Raw genomic sequence first — 21,863 nt, forward strand, 5'->3', positions numbered from 1 at the left:
AGAGAGAGAGTGCGTGTGTGTGAGAGAGAGATATACAAACACACATATTTCCTAGTTGACTGCTATAGAATACACATAGAAGAGTGTGTGTATGTGTGTGATACAAGTACACATATTTCCTAGCTAACTACTGAGAGGGCTAGAAGCAATGACACCCTAGTAAATATGTAGCCTGCAGATCTGGCTTCTAAACACCATTTTCTATCATTCTCTGCTAAAAAAGAAACTACAACTCCTTGAAGAAATGGCTGATTCCAGAAATGTGGCAGAGAAAATTTAAGATGAGCCTGGATCATTTTGTTATGACAAAACGGAAAAAAAAGCTCAAAAAGACTTAAAGCAGCTGCCACATTTCAGACAACTGAAGCACCAAAATAAGTTACAGATTATAAGCCATTGAATACAATAGGAATCCAAGAGTGATGTGAATAAACAAATGGGTAAATACACAAATAAATTAGTAAAAGATAAGAGAAGAGCTATTTCTTGTTTGTTTTTGTTTTTGAGATGGAGTCTCGCTCTGTCACTCAGGCTGGAGTGCAGTGATATGATCTGGGCTCACTGCAAGTTCTGCCTCCCGGGTTCACGCCATTCTCCTGCCTCAGCCTCCCGAGTAGCTGGGATTACAGGCGCCCGCCACCTCGCCTGGCTAATTTTTTGTATTTTTAGTAGAGATGGGATTTCACTGTGTTAGCCAGGATGGTCTCGATCTCCTGACCTTGTGATCCGCCCGCCTTGGCCTCCCAAGGTGCTGGGATTATAGGTGTGAGACACCATACCTGGCCGAGAAAAGCTATTTCTAACAGAGGCACGTCAACCAATTAATGTGGAAGGAATGACGGAGCTTAGAAAATCACCACGGGCAGCCATCAGAGTAAAAATTCAGTCAGGAGCCGTCAATATATTATAAAACCATTGGGTGGAAAAATTCTAAACTGGGTAAAGTTGTGTTTCTGTAACCTTAAAGTGTCACAAATATATGAATTACAAAGAGAAAAATAATAACTTCATGTTGGAGAAACTCGACAAATGCCACTTTACAAGGCAGTTGAAACGAACAGGACCGGTGATGGGGCTGGTAAGCGTTGCTGGCTGCTGCCGCGACCGCAGAGGAGAACACAGCGGCCCTCCTGCAGTAGTTTTGGCAAAATGCACAACATGAATCCAGTCATGAGCGTGTCAGATAAATCCAAGTGGAGGAACATTCTGCAAATCAACTGAAAAATACCAAAAAGTCAAAAGAACACAAAAGATAAGAAAAGACTGGCACCCTGCTCCAGAATGAAGGACACGGGAGGCCTGAGGAATCCGTGTGATGTGCTATCCTGGGTTGGGTTTTGGACAGAAGGGAACAAATAAGCTTCTTCGTGTTCTTGGTTGTTCTTGCCATGAAAGGAATTAAGACAGGGGTGTGTGTGTGTGTGTGTGTGTGTGTGTGTGTGTGTGTGTGTGTGTGTGTGTGTGTGTGTGTGTGAAGGACAGAAAGCAAGAGCCTGTGTTCTGGTTTCTGGAGTCATTTATCCAACTACCTCCTTCAAATCTCCACTTGGATGGCTAATAGAGCTCTCAGTTTAGCATGTCCCAAACTGAGCTGCTGCTCAAACCTGCTTCTTCAGAATGATTTCCCCTCCCAGTTAGACCGAAAACCCCAAAGTCACCTCAGACTCCAGCCTTCCTCTCACATCTTATCCAGTTCTTCAGTAAGTTCTGTTGGCCATACCTTTGAGGTGGTTCTGAACTTGACCCTGTCCCCATTGTGTTGCTGCACGATCTCTTAACTGGCCTCATTGCTTTTGCCTGGCTTTTGCCTGGCTTTTGCTTGGCCTTCTCTGAACACAGAATTCTAATCCTCAATATAATCACCATTTAGCGCTTGATGTCATCGGTATATGACATGGATGCCCAGAACCCCCAGTGAAGGCTCATATAGGTTATTAATGTATTTAGCCATCATAATCCTGTAAGTATCAAATGTAACTGTTATTTTTGTTTCATGACTTTTTTCCTTTTGTCGTTTTCTCTATTGTAAACAGAGTCATTTTGGAATTCAGCTTCCTTCAACACTGAGACCTCATACCTTCATTTCCCTGCTTTCCACGGAGAACTCACTGCTGACGTGTGTTTCTTTTTTAAGACCACAGTTTCCTCCGGGGTGTTCATGGAGAACCTGGGAATCACAGACTTCATCAGGATTGAGCTACGGGGTAAGCTGCCCGCTCCGGACAAGTCACAGGGTACCCATTATTTAGCAATAAAAGCTTCAGCTCAACAAACTGTTAGTTCATTCTTTCTTTATATTTCCTTATAAAACACTAAACTTCTATGATTTTAGGTGTTAGTTTTTTGTTTTTTTTTTTTTTTGAGAGAGGGAGAGAGAGAGGGTTTTGCTCTGTCGCCCAGGCTGGAGCGCAGTGGTACTGTCTTGGCTCACTGCAACCTCAGCCTCCCAGGTTCAAGCAATTCTCCTGCCTCAGTCTCCTGAGTAGCTGGGACTATAGGCGTGCACCACCACGCCCAGCTAATTTTTGTATTTTTGGTAGAGATGTGGTTTTGCCATGTCGACCAGGCTGGTCTTCAACTCCTGGTCTCAAGTGATCTGCCTGCCTCGGGGTCCCAAAGTGCTGGGCGTGAATTGCCACACCCAGCCAGTAATCACTTTTAAAAGAAAATAAAACAATGAAGCATGAAGCACATAAGAATCCTTTAAAATGTCATGCCTTCCCTAGTGTACGGGACAGCAGAGCCAGAGCTTTAAACCAAACTCGTCACGTTGTTCACTGAATTCCAAAAATATTTGACCAGACGTACTGTTTTTCATGTACCCAAAGCTGAATTTATGACTGTCAGAATTCACATTCAGTGGTTATAGAATTAGATAGGACTTTGAGCCATTTGTACATAAAATTACTGAAACCTCAAAAACGAATACTATTTGGTATTCTAGCTATGGGTACATAGCTGTGGGGATTCCAGCTATGGGTACATAGCTCTACTATTTAGGACTTACCAAGGTGAATTGGGAACTCTGAGGATAAATATGTTAAAATCCGCTCTGTTTTATTTTTTCCTCCAGGATACAGATTTATTCTGCCCCCCGCCCCTTCCCCAACTCACAGTCACGTTTTTCTGCATCGCTGTCATTGTCTCCTTCCATCCTGAGCACGTCTTCATGTTTTCCTGTGTCTGCACAAGACTCAGTTTTCTTCCCTGTGAATTCGCTTGAGCAATATTCATATCTAATATTTCTAGCTCCCACAGAAGTGACCTTTTCCTTTGATGTGGGGAATGGACCTTGTGAGGTCACGGTGCAGTCACCCACTCCCTTTAATGACAATCGGTGGCACCACGTGAGGGCAGAGAGAAATGTCAAAGGAGCGTCTCTTCAAGTTGATCAGCTTCCTCAGAAGATGCAGCCTGCCCCTGCTGATGGGCACGTTCGTTTGCAGCTCAACAGCCAGCTCTTCATTGGTGAGTGCTGGTGGTTTATAACTGAATTTAGTGTAAGTCCAGAGAAGGTCCAAAAGAAAATAAGAACTGTAACGTACTGCGAGCAACAGTTGCCAACAACAACTACTACTGCTGTTGGTACTATTTGCTGATAACCTGGTAGGTTCCAGGAGCTTGCTGTGTGCTTCTTATTTGACATTTCTTGGTTTTGTTTTTGTTTTCAGACAGAGTCTCGCTGTGTCGCCCAGGCTGGAGTGCAGTGACGCGATCTCAGCTCACTGAAACCTCCGCCTCCCGGGTTCAAGCGATTCTCCTGCCTCAGCCTCCTGAGTAGTTGGGACTACAGGCTCAGGCGCCACCACGCCTGGCTAATTTTTGTATTTTTAGTAGAGACACGGTTTCACCATGTTGGCCCAGCTGGTCACAATCTCTTGACCTCGTGATCCACCCGCTCCGCCTCCCAAAGTGCTGGGATTACAGGTGTGAGCCACCGGGCCCTGCAGTATCTCGATGTTTAGGTGTCAGTGTTTAGGTATTGTCATCTGTTTACAGAGAGGCCGCCTCAGAGAGGTGGAGTAACCAGCTAATGAGAGGGATCCCAGGATAGCCAACCCCAAACTTGAACCATTCATATTGTAGAGGATTGGCATATGTGACAGCTATGTTTTGTCAACACTATTAGTGTGATCATTAGACATTGTTATCTATTTCTTCAGTTTCACTTCTCGGTGTAGTTACAGAGCTTGTAATTGGGACAGAAGTCCTCCAGGGTCCACTCAAAACCAGATCGCAGGATACCCGCTGAGCGGAAGCAGCACCACGCAGCTCCCTGGGGCCAGGCTTCCAGGAGCCCACTCCTGGTTTTCCTCACTGCTGTCCTTACCTCTGGGGCTCTGTCATCACAGGCTCCTTATTTATAACCCGGTCTTGCTCCTCTGTTCTTGCACTCCATTTATTTAAAGGTGATAGCTCTGGAAGGCTTTCCTTTAGTTTGCTTGTTTACTGTTCTATCACTGTTGTTTATTGTTCCCCTTGGGAAAAATATATTTTGCTATATTGCTTTTGAAACTATTCCAACACAGATTAAAGCTCTCACTTGTTCATTTCTTATGCATTTTAAAGCAAATAAGGATGCAATCTAATTAAAACTGGACTAAATCACAAATTATCATACAACCTAATTTACAGGGGAGGGTAGATACAACTTCCAGGTACTAAATGCTACACAATGAACTCATGTATGGATGTGGATGTGGATGGGGGTGGTATTGTTATACCATGACTTCCTAAAACCTAGCGTCAAGCGTGGTTAGCTCTTCTATTAAGGTGCAGTGAGGCTTTTTCAAAGGACATGAAACCGTCAAACTAGGAGGAATACACGGAGGGGTCAAACCAAGAACTTGATTTTCTCACTTGTAATCTTGGAGATTATTTAAGGGAAAGCCTAGAAACACAATTAGCATACAATTCACCTAGAATCAGCATTCACTGCGGTGAATGAATCACTGGCTTCAGAATCACCCACAAAGCTGATTGACAGTTCAGATTTGGGGCCCCCACCTTAGGCCCACCGAATCGGAATCTCTGAGAGGAGGCTCAAAACTCTGCATTTTCCAGAAACTCTAGGTAATTTCCGTACTCCTAACATTGAGAATTGTAGCCTTCATAATGGTGTTTGTCACTACACAAGTGTTGTAAACCTCTTTCTTCAGCATTCAAGCTTGACATGACAAAATATGCATGCATGCGGTATTCAATTTGCATTTTCCAGAAACTCTAGGTAATTTCCGTGCTCCTAACATTGAGAATTGTTGCCTTCATAATGGTGTGTGTCACTACACAAGTGTTGTAAACCTCTCTAAATGGTTTCTTCAGCATTCCAGTTTGACATGACAAAATATGCATGCATGCAGTATTCAATTACTGTTTAGCACTGTATCCTCTTGAGAGGAGGAGATCCTGGGGTATGGTGTCTCCCCTTCCAACTTCCCCTCCTTTGCTTCTCCATTTCCCTTCACCCTTTATTTTTAGAGTCCATCCAAGTAAGAAATGTATCCATATATATTTTTTTATTATTGTGAAAAGCTTGAAAGTTCATACCTAACCATTATAATGCACATTCTTATTGATAAAGAAAGTAAAATAATGTTTGATGTGGTTTATATTATGTATTTTGTTCTTTGTAAAGGAACTAAAGTGAAATTCTTTCTCACCGGAAGTAAAAGAAATGTTTTTAGATGGACTATTTGCCAGACTCACCATGTTTGAAAGTTATGTGAATAAATGTTTTATTCAATGTCATTTAAAGCTTCGTGATATCTCATAACAGTTTTATTTCCAAAATTGCGTATGTTCACAAAATTTTTGGACACATTGTGATTATCGCCACGCTCCTTAAGGCCTGAGTTTGACATGGACATAAAATCCTGAATAAAATACCAAGGAACACATTTCTATTTGCAGTGTTTCCGTTGTAGGTGGAACGGCCACCAGACAGAGGGGCTTTCTAGGGTGCATTCGGTCTCTGCAGCTGAACGGGGTGGCCCTGGATCTGGAAGAAAGAGCCACAGTGACCCCAGGAGTGGAGCCTGGGTGTGCAGGACACTGCAGCACCTACGGACACTTGTGTCGCAATGGAGGAAGATGCAGAGAGAAACGCAGAGGGGTCGCCTGTGACTGTGCCTTCTCAGCATATGATGGGCCGTTCTGCTCCAATGGTAAGTGTGACCAAGGAGCAGGTTATAGGGAAAGTAACATGAAACTTAAATAATGTGAAGAACGCTTATGGCATTTGATATTATACAGAAAGGATAAGATTGAATTATTTGAAATGGAATAATTTCTGTACCAAATTCCTCTACGGAATTTAGAAGGGGTATGACTGTTTTTGAAAACTTAAGGCTATCAGTCCTCTCTGGATTTCTTTCTTAGAAGATCTCTGGGTTACCCCTAGTATCTGTTCAATGCTAATCCTCTCAAAATAATTTGGTTTTCAAAACTCTGTCCTTGTACTGTTCTAATTTTGACATCAGTAAAGCATCATTGTTATTTTTGTTTTTAATTTTTAGAGAGAACTTCTTGCTCTTCAAGCCTCTCTGTTGCCCAGGCTGGACTTGAACTCCTAGGCTTGAGCAATCCTCTTACCCATTGTTCCTTCTGACAATGACTTGAAGTGATTCAAAAGGCCTTTATAGAAATGTCTTTTTTTAATAAAACAAGCATATTAACTAGGAGGGGGAAATCATATTTAACTAAATATTGACGTGGCATTAACAGGATCACTCAGACACTTTGTGATGTTTGACTCTTCTTAGAGGAGTATAGTGGGGCATCACACAGCTGCTGCTCAGGTACAGTCATATTTTGAAAAGAAAAGAGCTGGGCGTGGTGGCTCACGCCTGTAATCCCAGCACTTTGGGAGGCCAAGGCAGGCAGATCATGAGGTCAGGAATTCAAGACCAGCCTGGCCAACATGGTAAAACCCCCGTCTCTACTAAAAATACAAATATTAGCCAGGCATCCCAGCTACTCGGGAGGCTGAGGCAGGAGAATTGCTTGAACCCAGGAGGCAGAGGTTGCGGTGAGCCGAGATTGTACCACTGTACTCCATCCTGGGCGACAGAGTGAGACTCCATGTTGGAAAAAAGAAAAAAAAAAAGGGACTGATTTTAATATTAAGTACCCTGCACTGACTTATTTAATATATGTATAATACTTTTATGAAACCTATTAGAATATTGAGTTATAAGAGGTAAAATATAATTGTGTTTTTAAGTGTCTCTGGGCTGTTACACATACTATTTTTAGCAGCAAAACAAGCCTTAATCACTATAAAAATTGTGTGACTTTCAAAAGAATTTTGAGAATTCATTATCTAGAAGTCATTTAAATTTTCAAAAGGTCTTGCATATGTCTTTTGTTAGTCCTGAAGATCTCTGTGCTAACAGATCGCATAGCTCTGGTGCAAATACAGAGCCCTTTTTATATCTGAAAGCCAACATCAGGAGTAACCACTTCTTCCTGAGCACAAGTGATTTCTAAAGCATTCCCAATCCACATTTGCTAAGTGAAATTTGAATGTTATTTTATAACCCAAAATTATCTTAAGCATAGACATTGTATTGTAAGTAAATGGAAAATGGTCCTCCAGTGGCTGGGGCATTTGTTATAGTTAGTTAGATTACTTAATCTAATAAGAATGATCTGGATTTTCAGTAAATTCTTTATATTTTATGGAAATGAAAAGAGTGGAGTAGTATTCCAAGACAATGATCGTCTCCCAACATCTTCTTTTTATTTACAGGTATATTTGGGGTGTGTGCGTATGTGTGTGTGTATGTGTATACTACAAACATTTTTGGAATTAACTTGATATAAAATTAAAATGTCAACCTTTCATAAAGTGTTTTAAGAGAAGCTGAAAGCCCTTCAACTTTTCTCTCTCAGAATACTGTAGACACCACTTTGGATTAGCCTTTATATCCAAACAGTAAATCTGAGAAACATCTTTGGCATAAAAGAACATTTCTAAATTCTCACCTTGATGGAGGGTTGATCTTCAGATCACCTTTTCTCTAGCTACTGCAGGAGCTCTGTTTCATGCTTCCTACAAAGCAAATCGATTTTTAAAGACGAGGTAAAATTCAAGTAAAAAACATGGTACTCTGGCATTTCCAGGCTGGCCACGTAAGGAGCTCTGTAAACCCTCTCTCATACGAAACAGGCATAACTGGTAAAAATTATTATTTTAAAAAACAACTATTGAAAGTCTCTAGAAAATGTCCTAAGGAAATCAAATGAAGAAACATTTATCCATCAGTAATAACAGTGAGAGTTTGAGGCATTTAAGCCAAGACCCTCTCCCCGCACCTCCCCATCCCTAGCTCAGTATGACGGAAGCTCCACTCTGTATGGATGTGGCCAAGAAACCAAAGGTTTCCTCTCTACCCAGGTCCTACTCCAGAGATACTGCACTACCCCACGATTGGGTGCCAGCATTTCTTATCATCCCCAGTTTTGTGGGACAGAAGCTCTGTCCACGCAGAAACAGCTGAGAAGTCTGGGGCTTCCTTCCTAAACCAACTCCTCATTCCAGGACATAAGGTCTTCAGGTGTAGCAGCTGGAAAATACTGTGTCCCAATTGCCCTCACTCCAGCTTGCTTGTAAGGAACTGTTTCTACACCAGGAGAGGCAAGGCAAGAAGTTACCTTTCCCACCCTGTGCCCTACTTGTAAGCAACGGTCTTACTACAAAGGAGCAGGCCACTCTAACTGGCTACAGCTTCAGAGCAGTGAGGCAGAGTTAACCAAGAGGTAGAGGGAGGCCATGAAAATACACAGCTTGGTAGCCCTCCCCAAGTGAACTGAGTTCTATTTGGAACAGAGCATGGATAAGTTTAAGCATAGTCATATGATGATATTGGTAGTAAGCAATTAAGAGAATGTTGAGAACTCCAAGAGAGTAATGAGTTAAACCAGGGATGTTTAACAGAGAAAAGAAAAAAGAAGCAGCAAACTTGAAGCAAGATTAATAGAGATTATGTATCCTGAAGAATATAGAGAAATAATAATGAAAAAAAAAACAGCATCAGAGAAATATCAGACGTAATTAAGCACACCAACATATACATAATTGAAAATACCAGGAGAGAGACAAAGGATCAGAAAAAATATTTGAAAAATAATGGTTGAAAACATCCCAAATTAATAAAAATCATGCCTCTCAGATACAGAAGCTCAGTGAGATACAGACGACACAAAGAAGTTTATATCCAGGCACATCTTATTAAAAACTTTGAAAGCCAAAGTCAAGAAGGAAATTTTAAAAGCACTAGGAGAAAAATCACATATACAAGGAAACGCCAGGATCAGCAACTAACTTCTAATCTGAAAGAATGGAGGCCACAGGACAGTGAGATAACATATTCAAAGAGATAAAAGAAAACCATTGTCATCAAGAAACTTACACCCAACAAAACCATCTTTCATGTTCAGTAGCACAGGATGACTATAGTTAACAATCATATATTGTATATTTCAAAATAACTAGAAGAGTGGAACTGGAATGTTCCTAACAAAAAGAAATGATCAATGTTTAAGGTGATGGATATCTCAGTTACCCTGATTTGATCATTACACATTGTTTGCTTGTATCAAAATATTACCTCTACCCCACAAATACGTACAACTATTAGGTATTCATAAAAACTAAAAATTTGAAAAGACAGTAAAATATATTCCTACTTACAACAAGCAGAGAATTCACTGCTGTCAGCCTGCATTAGAGGAAATAACAAAGAACGTTCCTTCAGGCTGAAGGAACCAGACAATAATCTGAATCTACACACAAAAAACAAATAGCACTAATAAAGGTAAGTGTACAAGTAATTATAAAAGAAAGTATAATGTCATATTTCTTATCGTTTTCAGTGCTTAACTATTTTAAAAACCAATGTATAAAACTATAATAGAGAATATACAAATATATAATTTATATATTTTCATTGTCGGGCCTATAGAAATATATTACAAAAAACAGCACAGAGGAGACAGATGGGAGCAAGACTGTACTGAAATAAGGAATGACACCAAATGGTAACATGAGTCAGAGGAACAAAGAAAGAGAACCAGAAATGGTAAATAAGAGCATTTATAGACAGTCTATAAATACTTGCTCTTTTTTTCTTTTCTCAGATTTTTTAAAAAGAGAATAAATTATGTAAAATAATAATGGGTTTGGTATGCATAAAAATAGTTCCAAAAGAGAATAAATAGAGCTATGTAGAAATAACTTTTCTAAATCTCACTCGTATTAAGTTAGTGTAAACCCAAAGCAGATTATTGATAAGATATGTATAATGCAAGCTTAGAGCAATCACTAAAGAAAATAAAACAAAACATTGTTGTGAAGTATATTAAAAGGCTTATATACCAAAACCTAGTAGGATTTATCCCTAGATTTCAGGAGTGGTTCAACAAAGGAAAATCAGTCAACATATTACACAAGATTAATAGAATGAGGGGGAAAAGAAACATGATTATCTTAATTGTTGCTGAAAAAAATTTAGCAAACTCCAGTAACTTTTCATGATTGAAAAAAAAAAAAAACACTCAATAAACTAGGAATAGAAGGGAACTTTCTCAATATGATAAAGGCTATATATGAAAAGCCTACAACTAACATCATACTCAATGGTGAAAGCTTCTTCCCTAAAATAAGAAACATGACAGGTATGCCCAGCTTTACCACCTCTATTTGTCATAGTACTGGAAGTTCCAGCTAAAGTCATTAAGCAAGAAGAAGAAATAAAAGGCATCCAAATTTGAATAGAAGGGCTCTCTCTCTCTCTCAGATTACATTATCTTATATGTAGAAAACTCTTCAGAAAATAAAAACTGTTAAGAAAAAATAAATAAATTCAGCAAAGTTGCAGGATAGAAAATTAACACCAAAAATTTGGTTGTATTTCTCTACACTAGCAATGAAAAATCTGAAAATGAGATTAAGGAAACAATTCATTTGCAATATCATCAAAAAGAGTAAAAAACTTAGAAATAAACTTAACCAAAAAAGTGAAAAGACTTGGACACTGAAAACTATAAAACGTTGTTGAAAGAGATGAAAGAAAGACATAAATAGATGGAAAGACATTCCATATTCATCAATTGGAAGACTTAATATTATTAAAATGACAATACAACCCAAAGCAATATGCAGATTTAATCTAATTCTTATCAAAATCCCCAGAGCACTTTTTGTACAAATGGAAAAGCCCATCCCAATATTTATATAAAATTTGAAAAAGCCCAGAATAGGCAAAACAATTTCACAGAAGAACAAAGTTGGAGAATTCACCCTTCTTGACTTCAAAACTCACTATAAACTACATTATTCAAAACAGTGTGGCACTGAATGAGGATAAACCTGTAAATCAATGGAATAGAACCAAGAGGCCAGAAATAAACCTTCATACGTACAGTCAATTGATGTTTAACAGTTTTTGTCAAGATCACTCAATAGGAAAATAACAGTCTATTTAACATAAACATAGGAAAAGTGGGTGTTCACTTGCAAAGATTGAAGTTAGACCCTTACCAAAATTAACTCAAAATGAATCAAAGCTTTAAATCTAAAAGCTAAAACTATAAAAATTTTTGGGAGAAGATATATAGGCAGATCTTCATGATCTTGGATTTGGTAGTGGTTTTTTAAAGATCACACCAAAAGCACAGGCAACAACAACAAAAATAGATTATTTGGACTTTATCAAAATTAACAACTTCTGTGTATCAAAGAGCACTATCAAGAGAGTAAAAAGACAACCCACAGAATGTGATAAAATATTTGCAAATTATATATCTGATCTAGAATATGTTAATAACTTCCACAGCTTAACAACAAAAAGAAAAACAGTCTAAGTGGACAAAGGACTTGATGAGACATTTCTCCAAAAAGATATACAGAGAGTCAGTAATCACATGGAAGGATGATACTCAACGTCTTTAGTTATTAAGGAAATGCAAACCAAAAGTATAATGAGCTGCCTCTTCAAACCTACTAGATTGACTATATAAAAAAAAAAAAAAAAAAAAAAAACAGAAAATAACAAGTTTGGGCAAGAACATAGAGAAATTGGAACTCTCTTTTGTTACTGGTGGGAATGTAAATGCCACAGCCACTGTCGAAATTGATTTAGAGTTAACTCAAAATAGTTAAACAGAATTACCTTCGAACCCAGCAATTCCACTTCTACATATATAGCCAAAACAATTGAAAACAAGAACTCAAGCAGATACTTGTATACAAATGTTCATAGTAGCACTAATCACAATAGTGGAAATAATACAAGTGTCCGTCAACACATGAATTGATTAAAAAAAATGTAGTGTATACATATACTGGTATATTGTTCAGCCATTAAAAGGAATGAGGTTCTGATACATGATACAACACTGATGAACCTAGAAGACATTGTGCTAAGTGAAATAAGCCAGACACAAGAAGGCAGATATTATATGACTCCATTTTTACTAGATATCAATAGATAAATTTGTAGAGACAAAGTAGATTCAAGGATACCAGCAGCTGAGATGAGGAAGCAATGGAGAGTTATTGCTTAATGAATACAGAGTTTATCTTTGGGGTTATGAAATACTTTGGAAATCAAAAGAGGTGATAATTGCACAACATTGTGAATTTAATTAATGCTACTGAATTTCACATTGTAAATGGTTAAGTGGCAAATTATATATCACATATATTTTACCCCAAAGTATAGTGAAATCAAGAAAGAAATTAAAATGTTACACTCCAAAATATTCACCAATACAAAATAATAAGTCAAGAACAAAAGTGAAAAGAAAACAATGAAACATATAGAAAAAGAAAAAGAAAGTGGCAGATGTAAACCCAACTGTATCAGTAATAATATTAAACATTCATCGGCTGAGTAATCCAGTCAAAAGACAGATACTGTCAGAATGGATAACAAAAGAAATCTAACTATAGGCTGTCTGAGGAGATACAGTTTAGATTGAAACGGGTAATGTAGTTGAAAATAAAAGAAGGGAAAACATGTACAATGCAAAGAGTAACCCTAGAGAGCCAAAGGGACTATAGTTAATATCAGAAAAAATAAACTCTAAAACAAAAGGTGCTACCAGAAATAGAGAAACTTTTATAATAAAAAGTTAATTCCCTCAAAAAGATATAACGACCACAAATTTAGAAGCAGTTAATAATATAGCCCCAAATTACATAAAGAATACCTGACAGAACTGAAAAGAGAAACAGACAAGCCAGGAATAAGCTGGAGGATTCAATACTTCACTTTCAATAAAGGATAGAATAATTACTCAGAAGATTACCAAGAAAATAGAGTTGAAAAAACTAACGCAACCATTCTAGCACATATCTGTAGAACATGCCACTTAACAATAGCAGAATGTATATTCTTCTCAAGTGTTCATGGAACATATTCTAGGTTAGACAACATGCTACCTGTAAGTCAAGCCTCAACACATTTAAAAGGATTGAAATCATATGAAGGGTCTTTTTTAAACACAATGGGATGAAATTAATAACACAAGGAAATTGTAGAATATCACAAATATGTGGAAATTAGACACTCCAAAATCAAAAGGGAAATTAGAAAAGGCTTTGAGATAAATGAAAGCAAAAATACCACATTTCTAAAACATATAGTAACACAGCTAAAGCAGGGTTTAGAGGGAATTTTAAAGCTGTAAACATCAATATTTAAAAAGAAAAATGGTTCCCAAATAAAAAACCTGACCTGCCACTGTAAGACACTGAAAAAAGAAGAGCAAACTAAATCTAATGTAAGGAGAAAGCAGGAAAAATGAATAAAACAGGAGAAACTTCTCAAATGGATAATACAAAAGTGACAGAAAAAATTAACCAAACCAAAAGTCAGTCCTTTAAAACTGTTAACAAAATTGGCAGACCTTTAGTACAACTGACCAAGAATAAAAGAGATGATTCAGATTACTAGAAGGACATAAGAAAGAGTGATAGTACTACCAACCTTACAGAAATAACATGGATTGCAAGGGAATATAAACAACTGTATGTTGAAAAAAATTATGTAACAGATAAAATGGACAAATTCCTGGGATGACACTAACTACAAAATTAATGCAAACTACTACTTCTCTTTCAAGAAGGAGGAGAAAAAACAGGCCTGTAACAATAAGAGGAATGTCTTAATAATATTAAAATAACACACAAAGTAAAGCCCAGGTCCAGATGGTTTCAAACAATTGATGCTGTCAACTATCAGAATATATCGACTATTTAAAAATCTATCAACTATTTAAACAAAAAGTATTAATTATTCAAAACTCTTCCAAAACATAAAAGAGAAAGCATTTTTGAACTTATTCTGTAAGGTCAGTATTCCCCTAATACCAAAGCCAGACATAGATATGTCAGTATATAGGTTTTAAATCTATAGACCAATATCATTTAAGCAGATAGATGTGAAAACCCTAAACAGAATATTACCAAAGCAAATCCAGTCACATATAAAAATGACTATACATCAAGACAAAGTGGAAATGATCCCAGAAATGGAAAGTTGTTTTAACAGCTGAAAATCAATTAATATAATACACTATATCTAAGAAATAAAGGACAGAAACACATGAAAATGTCTACTGATGCAGAAAAGTCATTTGATAAAATCCAACATCCTTTCATGAATTTTTGTTTACTTTCAAGAAAGTAATTATGAAGATAACTTCCTCAACCTAACAAATGGCATTTTTGAAAAACTCATAGCTAAAATTATATTTGACTATAAAGACTGAATGTTTTTTTCCTAAGATCACGAACAAGACAAGAATGTATGCTCTCACTACTTCTATTCAGCATTGTACTAGAGGGTCAGGCCAGGCTGATTAGGCAAGAAAATGAAAAAATTTTTAAGAAAGAAAAAAAGATCCAAATTAGAAAGGAAATAAAACTATCTCTATTTGAGATGGCATGATTTTTTTATATAAAAAATCCCAAAGAATCTACTTAAAACTATTAAAACTAAAACCAAGTTCAGCAAAATTGCAGAATACAAGAATATACAAAATAAATTGTATTTCTATACATTAGCTATGAATCATCTGAAAATAAAATCAAGAATTTTATTTACAGTAGCATCAAAAAGAATAACATACATAGCAATACATTTAACAAAAGAAATGGAAAACACACTGAAAACTATAAAGCATGGAAAGAAACTAAGGATAAATGGAGAGAGATTTCATGTCATGGATTGAATAATTAATATAAATAAAATACCAGTGTTCTCTACATTAATATACAGATTCAGTACAGTTTCAATCAATATCCCAGCTGGCTTCTTTCCTGAAATTGACAAGCTGATTTCATATGAAAATTTAAGTGATGCAGAATAGCCAAAACAATCTTTAAAAAGAAGAAATTTGATAGATTCACACTTCACAATTTCCAAACTTACTGCAAAGCAATATATAACTGGCCTAAGGACTAAACAGATAGCTCAGTGGGATAAAATTGAAATTCCAGATAGATACCTCACCATTTATGGTCAATGGATTTTACAAGAGTGCCAGGACAACCCAATGGGAATAAATAGTCTCTGAGACAACTGAATATACATGCACATGCAGATGAATGAAATTAGACTTCTATCTCACACATACATAAAAATGTACCAAGTGGACCTCGATGTAAGAACTAAAACTATAAAACTCTTAAAACATGGGAGAACGAAAGAGTAGATAACCCACAGAATGGAAGAAATTATTGCAAATCATGTATCTTAAAAGGGTCTAGTATTAAAATTATTTAAACAGCTTTTACAACTGAATAAGAAGCCGGGTGCAGTGGCTCACGCCTGTAATCCCAGCACTTTGGGAAGCCAAGGCGGGCAGATCATGAGGTCAGGAGATCGAGACCATCCTGGCTAACTTCACCTGACCATCATGGTGAAAACCCCATCTCTACTAAAAAAACAGAGAGATTAGCCAGGCATGGTGGCGGGCGCCTGTAGTCCCAGCTAGTCGGGAGGCTGAGGCAGGAGAATGGTGTGAACCCGGGAGGCAGAGCTTGCAGTGAGCTGAGATTGCGCCACTGCACTCCCACCTGGGTGACAGAGCAAGACTCCATCTCAAAAAAACAAACAAAAAAACTGAATAAAAAGAAATTTAACCCAATTAAATAATAGGTAAAGCTTATAAATAGATATTTCTTGAGCAAATATGTGTGAATGGCCAATAAAATCATGAAAAAATAGTTGGCAACATTAGCCAGTAGAGAAACACAATCAAAGTCACAATGAAATACCTCTTCACACAGACAAGTATAGCTGTAATTTTAAAAGAAAGATAATAACAAATGTTGGTGAGGATGTGGAGATACTAAAACCCTCCGAATTGCTGTTTGGAATATAAAATGGTATAGCTATTTTGGAAAAAATATGGCAGTTCCTCAAAATCTTTTTTTTTTCCTCAAAATCTTAAAGTTGTTGTTATCATAAGATTACAGAATTTTACTCCTAGGTATATATACCTAAGAAAAATAAAAACGTGTCCATAGAAAAACTTACACGTGAATTTTCATGGAAGCATTATTTATAATAGTCAAAAAGTAGAAACAACCCAAATGTCTATCAACTGTTAAATAGATCCACAAAATGTGGCACATCCATTATTATTTACATCCAATGAAATATTATTCACCAATAAAAAGGAATAAAATACTGATATATGGTACAAGATGGACGAACCTTGAAAATATCATGCTAAGTGAGAGGCCAGATTAAAAAGACCACACATTATATGATTCCGCTGATATGAAATCTCCTGAATAGGAATTCCCTCTGCAGAGACAGAAAGTAAATTAGTAGTTGCATAGGCTGGGATGTTGGAGAGAAACAGAGAATGACTGCTAGTGGATATGGAGGGTTTTGTACGAGGGAATAAGAAGGTCGGGAGGAGTGAAAATACTCTGATCGTGGCAATGTTTGCACATGCCTGCGAATAGACTAAAAGACATAGAATTTTACACTGTAATTGGGTGTATTACATGGCATATGGATTATATCTGAATAAAGATGTTTAAAAATGAATGATTTGGGAAAATATTGGAACCCAAAGATGAGATAAGTTACCTTTAAATTATACATTTATTCTGGAGAATAAATCATACGTAAATATGAGATGAAGATGATTTGGAGAATTAAATAAAATCTCTATTAAATGTTAATTCTGGGTTATGAGTATATTGGAGTTTGCTACTTTTTCTTCAAACTACAGTTTTTAAAAAAGTTTTAAAAGTGAAAAATAAAAAATAAAACAGGAAAGCATTTCACTATTATTTTATCTCCCAGGATATTTAAGGTTTGGTCTCGTTCTCTAAACGTACTTAACACAAGACTGTTGGACTTACATTTTGTTAACATAACAGAAATGTATTTTTCATTTCAGAGATTTCCGCATATTTTCAAACTGGCTCCTCAATGACATATCATTTTCAAGAACATTACACTTTAAGTGAAAACTCCAGCTCCCTCGTTTCTTCATTACACAGAGATGTAACATTGACCAGAGAAACGATCACGCTGAGCTTCCGAACCACACAAACCCCGAGCTTATTGCTGTATGTGAGCTCTTTCTATGAGGAATACCTTTCAGTTATCCTCGCCAACAATGGTGAATATCTTTTGTGTAAAGAAAAAGAGAACCCTGAATAGAAAAATAGGACTGTAATGGCATGGGTCTTTTCAGCATTCAAACTACAAATGAAAGAAAACTGCATGCCTTCCAATGTCTGGTTTTTCAGTGCCTTCCTTAATGGTTATTATAAAAGCTAGCATTTCAAGATTAAATTAAGATGCTTTTCTCACATTACATGTTTGATAATTTTATGGAGTTGATATGCCGTTGTATTCTTATTATTGATAGGATGCCTTTAATGGTACATGATGACTCAAATTGGTTTTGCAGTTCATTTTGAAATAAGATATCTAGATACATGACATACATTCCCTCCTCATTCTAAGCAAAATAGAGGAGCATTTATGTGGATGTTATAGTACAGCTATATAAAAGCCAATTCCTTTAAGCAACAGATAAGTACAGCTGTTCTCTATCTCATCAGTGGCTGAAAAACTAGTTCTATCACTTTAATAGAAGAAAAGTATATAGTGGCAGCCTCTCAAACAGTGGTAATTGAGGCATTCCAAGGCTTTCACAGTTGAACAAGAAGACCAAGCTTTAAGTTTGTTAGATACACAGCACAAAAATTTAATGTCTCAAAAAAAATCTACAAAATCTCTGATTAGGCCGGACGCAGTGGCTCACGCCTGTAATCCCAGCACTTTGGAAGGCCAAGGCGGGCGGATCACGAGGTCAGGAGATCGAGACCATCCTGGCTAACACTGTGAAACCCTGTCTCTACTAAAAATACAAAAAATTAGCCAGGCGTGGTGATGAGCGCCTGTAGTCCCAGCTACTTGGGACGCTGAGGCAGGAGAATGGCGTGAAGCAGGGAGGTGGAACTTGCAGTGAGCTGAGATCGCACCACTGCACTCCAGCCTGGGTGACAGAGCGAGACTCCACCTCAAAAATATATATATATATCTGATTAACAGGATCTTAGTATAAGCTGCAAGAGAATTATAGATAATGAGGGTACGTCTGTGTAGGAGAGGGGTATGTATATTAGATGATGTAGATATTTTGGAAACCTTGTCTCCTGACAAAACCTTTTCTCTTCCTCATTTTTGGATTATGGCAGGAGACTTAAAATAATTCTGGCTATAAAAAGTCTTTATCCACATATCAGTAATACATTAAAATGAGTCTTATTAGAAGTTATAATTACAGGAACTGAATGTTGATACAATGTTGCATGGAGTTTCATCATTTCATAAAATAAATATCAAAGTCATAATTTAGATCCGAGTTCTGAGCTCATATGCATAATTTAAACCTTTTCATTTAAAAATGAAGAGAGACTGCTTGTTAACAACACATTTAGTCTTGACTTTTAAAATAGCATCATTGGACCCAGAGTCTGGCACTGGAATAGCACTTAAGTAATTACTGTTCCAGGAAAGATGACTATTGGGTGCATCTAAATTGATGCTAAATAGATTCAAAAGTGCTGCAAGTAAATAATAATAAAAGTGCTCTAGAATCTGTATCAAGAGTTTTATAAAATACCACTTTAATTTTAAATGCCATTTATTTTTCTTTTTAGGAAGTTTGCAGATTAGGTACAAGCTAGACAGACATCAAAATCCTGATGCATTTGCCTTTGGTTTTAAAAACATGGCTGATGGGCAACTTCACCAAGTGAAAATTAACAGAGAAGACGCAGTGGTCGTGGTAGAGGTAATCCCAAAAATTCAAAAGTCAGACTAACTAATATTATTATTTTGAGAACAAATAATCTAATGTAAAAATTTGATAATAAATATTAATGAAAGAGCAACCCATTCCGTGCTGCTCTAAAAAGAAGCCAAATATGGCCAGGATCTGGGGCAGAGGAGGTGGTGGTTTATTCTCTGTTGCTTTGTTTTGTTTGTTTAGCAATATAATTCTGTCAAAGGTATTATTAATATTTTACTATTTAAAATATCAAAATATCTTTGTTTTACTTTACTCAGTAGCGGAATGTTCTCTAGTTTATTATAGTGACTACTGGTGGATTCTATTCATTGATATTGCAGTGGGAACTTGCCTTATTCTGATTACAAAAGAACAAATACTTTAGCAACTTAAAAACACGGTTTAAAAGCATACAACATAGTCATTAAAATGGGAATAAGTAAGAAAATAGACCTGAGTCACAACAGACGATGTAAATTACACATTGTCATTGGCATTGAAGGAAAATATACTTTTAATCTGCATAGAGGACAACAATGCTTGATTTTATGTTTGAAATTTTCTCCACAGAATGAGTACGTATTTAAGTTTAAAACAGCTGCTTCCATCTTTTTCATGGACTCTGCTCATTATAGATCCTTCCATTATGAAGAAGAGTAAAGCCAGCAAGTGGGTGGATCATGGATACAGTGGTAGCTGATGGCATCATAGCAATTGCTATAAAATAGCTTCCCTTCTAAATGATTAATTATTTGAAGGTGGCTCCTTGAACTTTTGTAGTGATACTTAAAAGTGATTTATTTTCATCTTTCTTTTCCTCATCTTCCTTTGCTTCCTTATCATTAAAATTGTACTTTCTGTTGATGTTTGCTTCTCATGGGACATCTAATAGGTTAACCAGAGTGCAAAGAAACAAGTCATCTTGTCCTCAGGGACAGAATTCAACGCCATCAAATCTCTCATATTGGGAAAGGTTTTAGGTAAGTAGAAAAAGGGCTTTTTTCCAAAAAACGCAAGTGTCATGTCACAAACCCTGGAAGCATTCATCATGCTGAAAGAAGCTCCTTGTCTTACTTGAATAATAATTTCACAGTGAGTGACAATCAAGGTGCAAACTGTACTCTTGCCTGAGTGTACATATAATCATGAGTAAGTGCTGCCTGTGAGATGTGCAAGGGCGTTCCTGGAAAAATACCTCTACACTTAACCTCTCACTTGGCAATCATGCATAATGAATCACGGTGTTTTTCTAACCCTTCTTGAAAAGTGAACTGTTATCAAAGCTGACACAGACTTCACAGATTATGTATGTATTAATCAACATCAACTCCAGAGACCGTCATTCAATGCTAAAACTACGTTTGAGTTGAAAACAAGAGAAAAAACTGTTTATCTTATTACAGCAGATGAATACAGTTTTAATTCTGTCTCAAGCCCTGCTTTACCTGTTGTTTCCATCCTTTATGACTCTAGTATCTAACAGGAATGGGGAGGCATATTCATAAATATCTATTACGCAAGGTAGAAAGTTACAGTAATTGTCTATCATATTGTCTTTTATAACCTGTTGTAAAAGCACAGTTAGCTTTACATTTAATAAAGGAACTGAGGAAAATAATCTTTTTTTAAAGAAAAATACCCATCTTATGTAAATCAATTAAGAAAATACACTTTAATATTAAGAGGATCAAAAAGTAGAATAATACTTATTATATACGTCTTTGTTTCCTTCCAAAAAAAGGAGAACATGGAATTTAAAGTGTTAATGTTTTCATTCAAGGATGGTATATTCAAAGGCATGTAACTTATGGTATAAAAATCTACATTCAAATTCAGCAATCAAGTATATAGTAAGAAGCAACTGATCTCAGAAAATTATAAATATTCATTTTGCCTGTCCTTGGAGGTAGAGATAATCATCAAAGATTAATAAGACACTTTATACTTTGAGCAACTATATTTTAGGATTGGTTCTGCTGTAAATTTTTTGCCACTCTCACATCATTTAGTAATTATACCAAAACTACACTTTTATATTTAAATTTGGAATTATATAGGAAGTGCTTTCTTTAACTTATAGTAAAATAGACCAACAAGTTGGCTAATAGAGAAGCCACTAATTTTACAAAGAAAGTTACCCAAAACACTCTGTTCTAAGTTATCAATATCTTTCTCTGGAGTCTCTGTAAATCTTTGATTCATCCGTTCATTTAAACATATTTGGCGAGCATCTACTATGAACGGTTTATTAAGCACCAAGAAAGCCTCTGAATGAGAGAAACATACACCTGCCCACCCTCACTACACTCACATGTTAATAGGCACAAAGGCTAATATATGAGCAATTCTAATAAAATAATGCCCATATCCAGCCTAATTTATTATTATGCACCCTAACAATGCCTTAGAAAAAAATGGCCCAGAATCCATCATAATTAAGATGCTGTTTCTGAGCACCTCAATGTGATTTTGCCATTTCTGTGTAATCTTACTGAACGAAGACCATTCAGATTAATTATCACAAG

The 21,863-nt window shown here is 36.5% G+C and overlaps 1 protein-coding gene across 1 annotated transcript in view; it reads left to right on the forward strand.

The window, feature by feature from the left end:
- LOC111528100 (contactin-associated protein-like 3) overlaps window positions 1–21,863 on the forward strand; it is a 100,051-nt gene that overhangs the window by 67,893 nt on the left and 10,295 nt on the right. The window contains exons 12-17 of the mRNA XM_031934086.1: window positions 2,034–2,204; window positions 3,250–3,468; window positions 5,925–6,164; window positions 17,431–17,655; window positions 19,208–19,341; window positions 20,231–20,318. Of these exons, the coding sequence (XP_031789946.1) occupies window positions 2,034–2,204; window positions 3,250–3,468; window positions 5,925–6,164; window positions 17,431–17,655; window positions 19,208–19,341; window positions 20,231–20,318 (1,077 nt within the window). The remainder of the gene's footprint in view (window positions 1–2,033; window positions 2,205–3,249; window positions 3,469–5,924; window positions 6,165–17,430; window positions 17,656–19,207; window positions 19,342–20,230; window positions 20,319–21,863) is intronic.

Source organism: Piliocolobus tephrosceles, chromosome 14, assembly GCF_002776525.5.
Source record: "Piliocolobus tephrosceles isolate RC106 chromosome 14, ASM277652v3, whole genome shotgun sequence".
In the NCBI taxonomy this organism is placed as follows: domain Eukaryota; kingdom Metazoa; phylum Chordata; class Mammalia; order Primates; family Cercopithecidae; genus Piliocolobus; species Piliocolobus tephrosceles.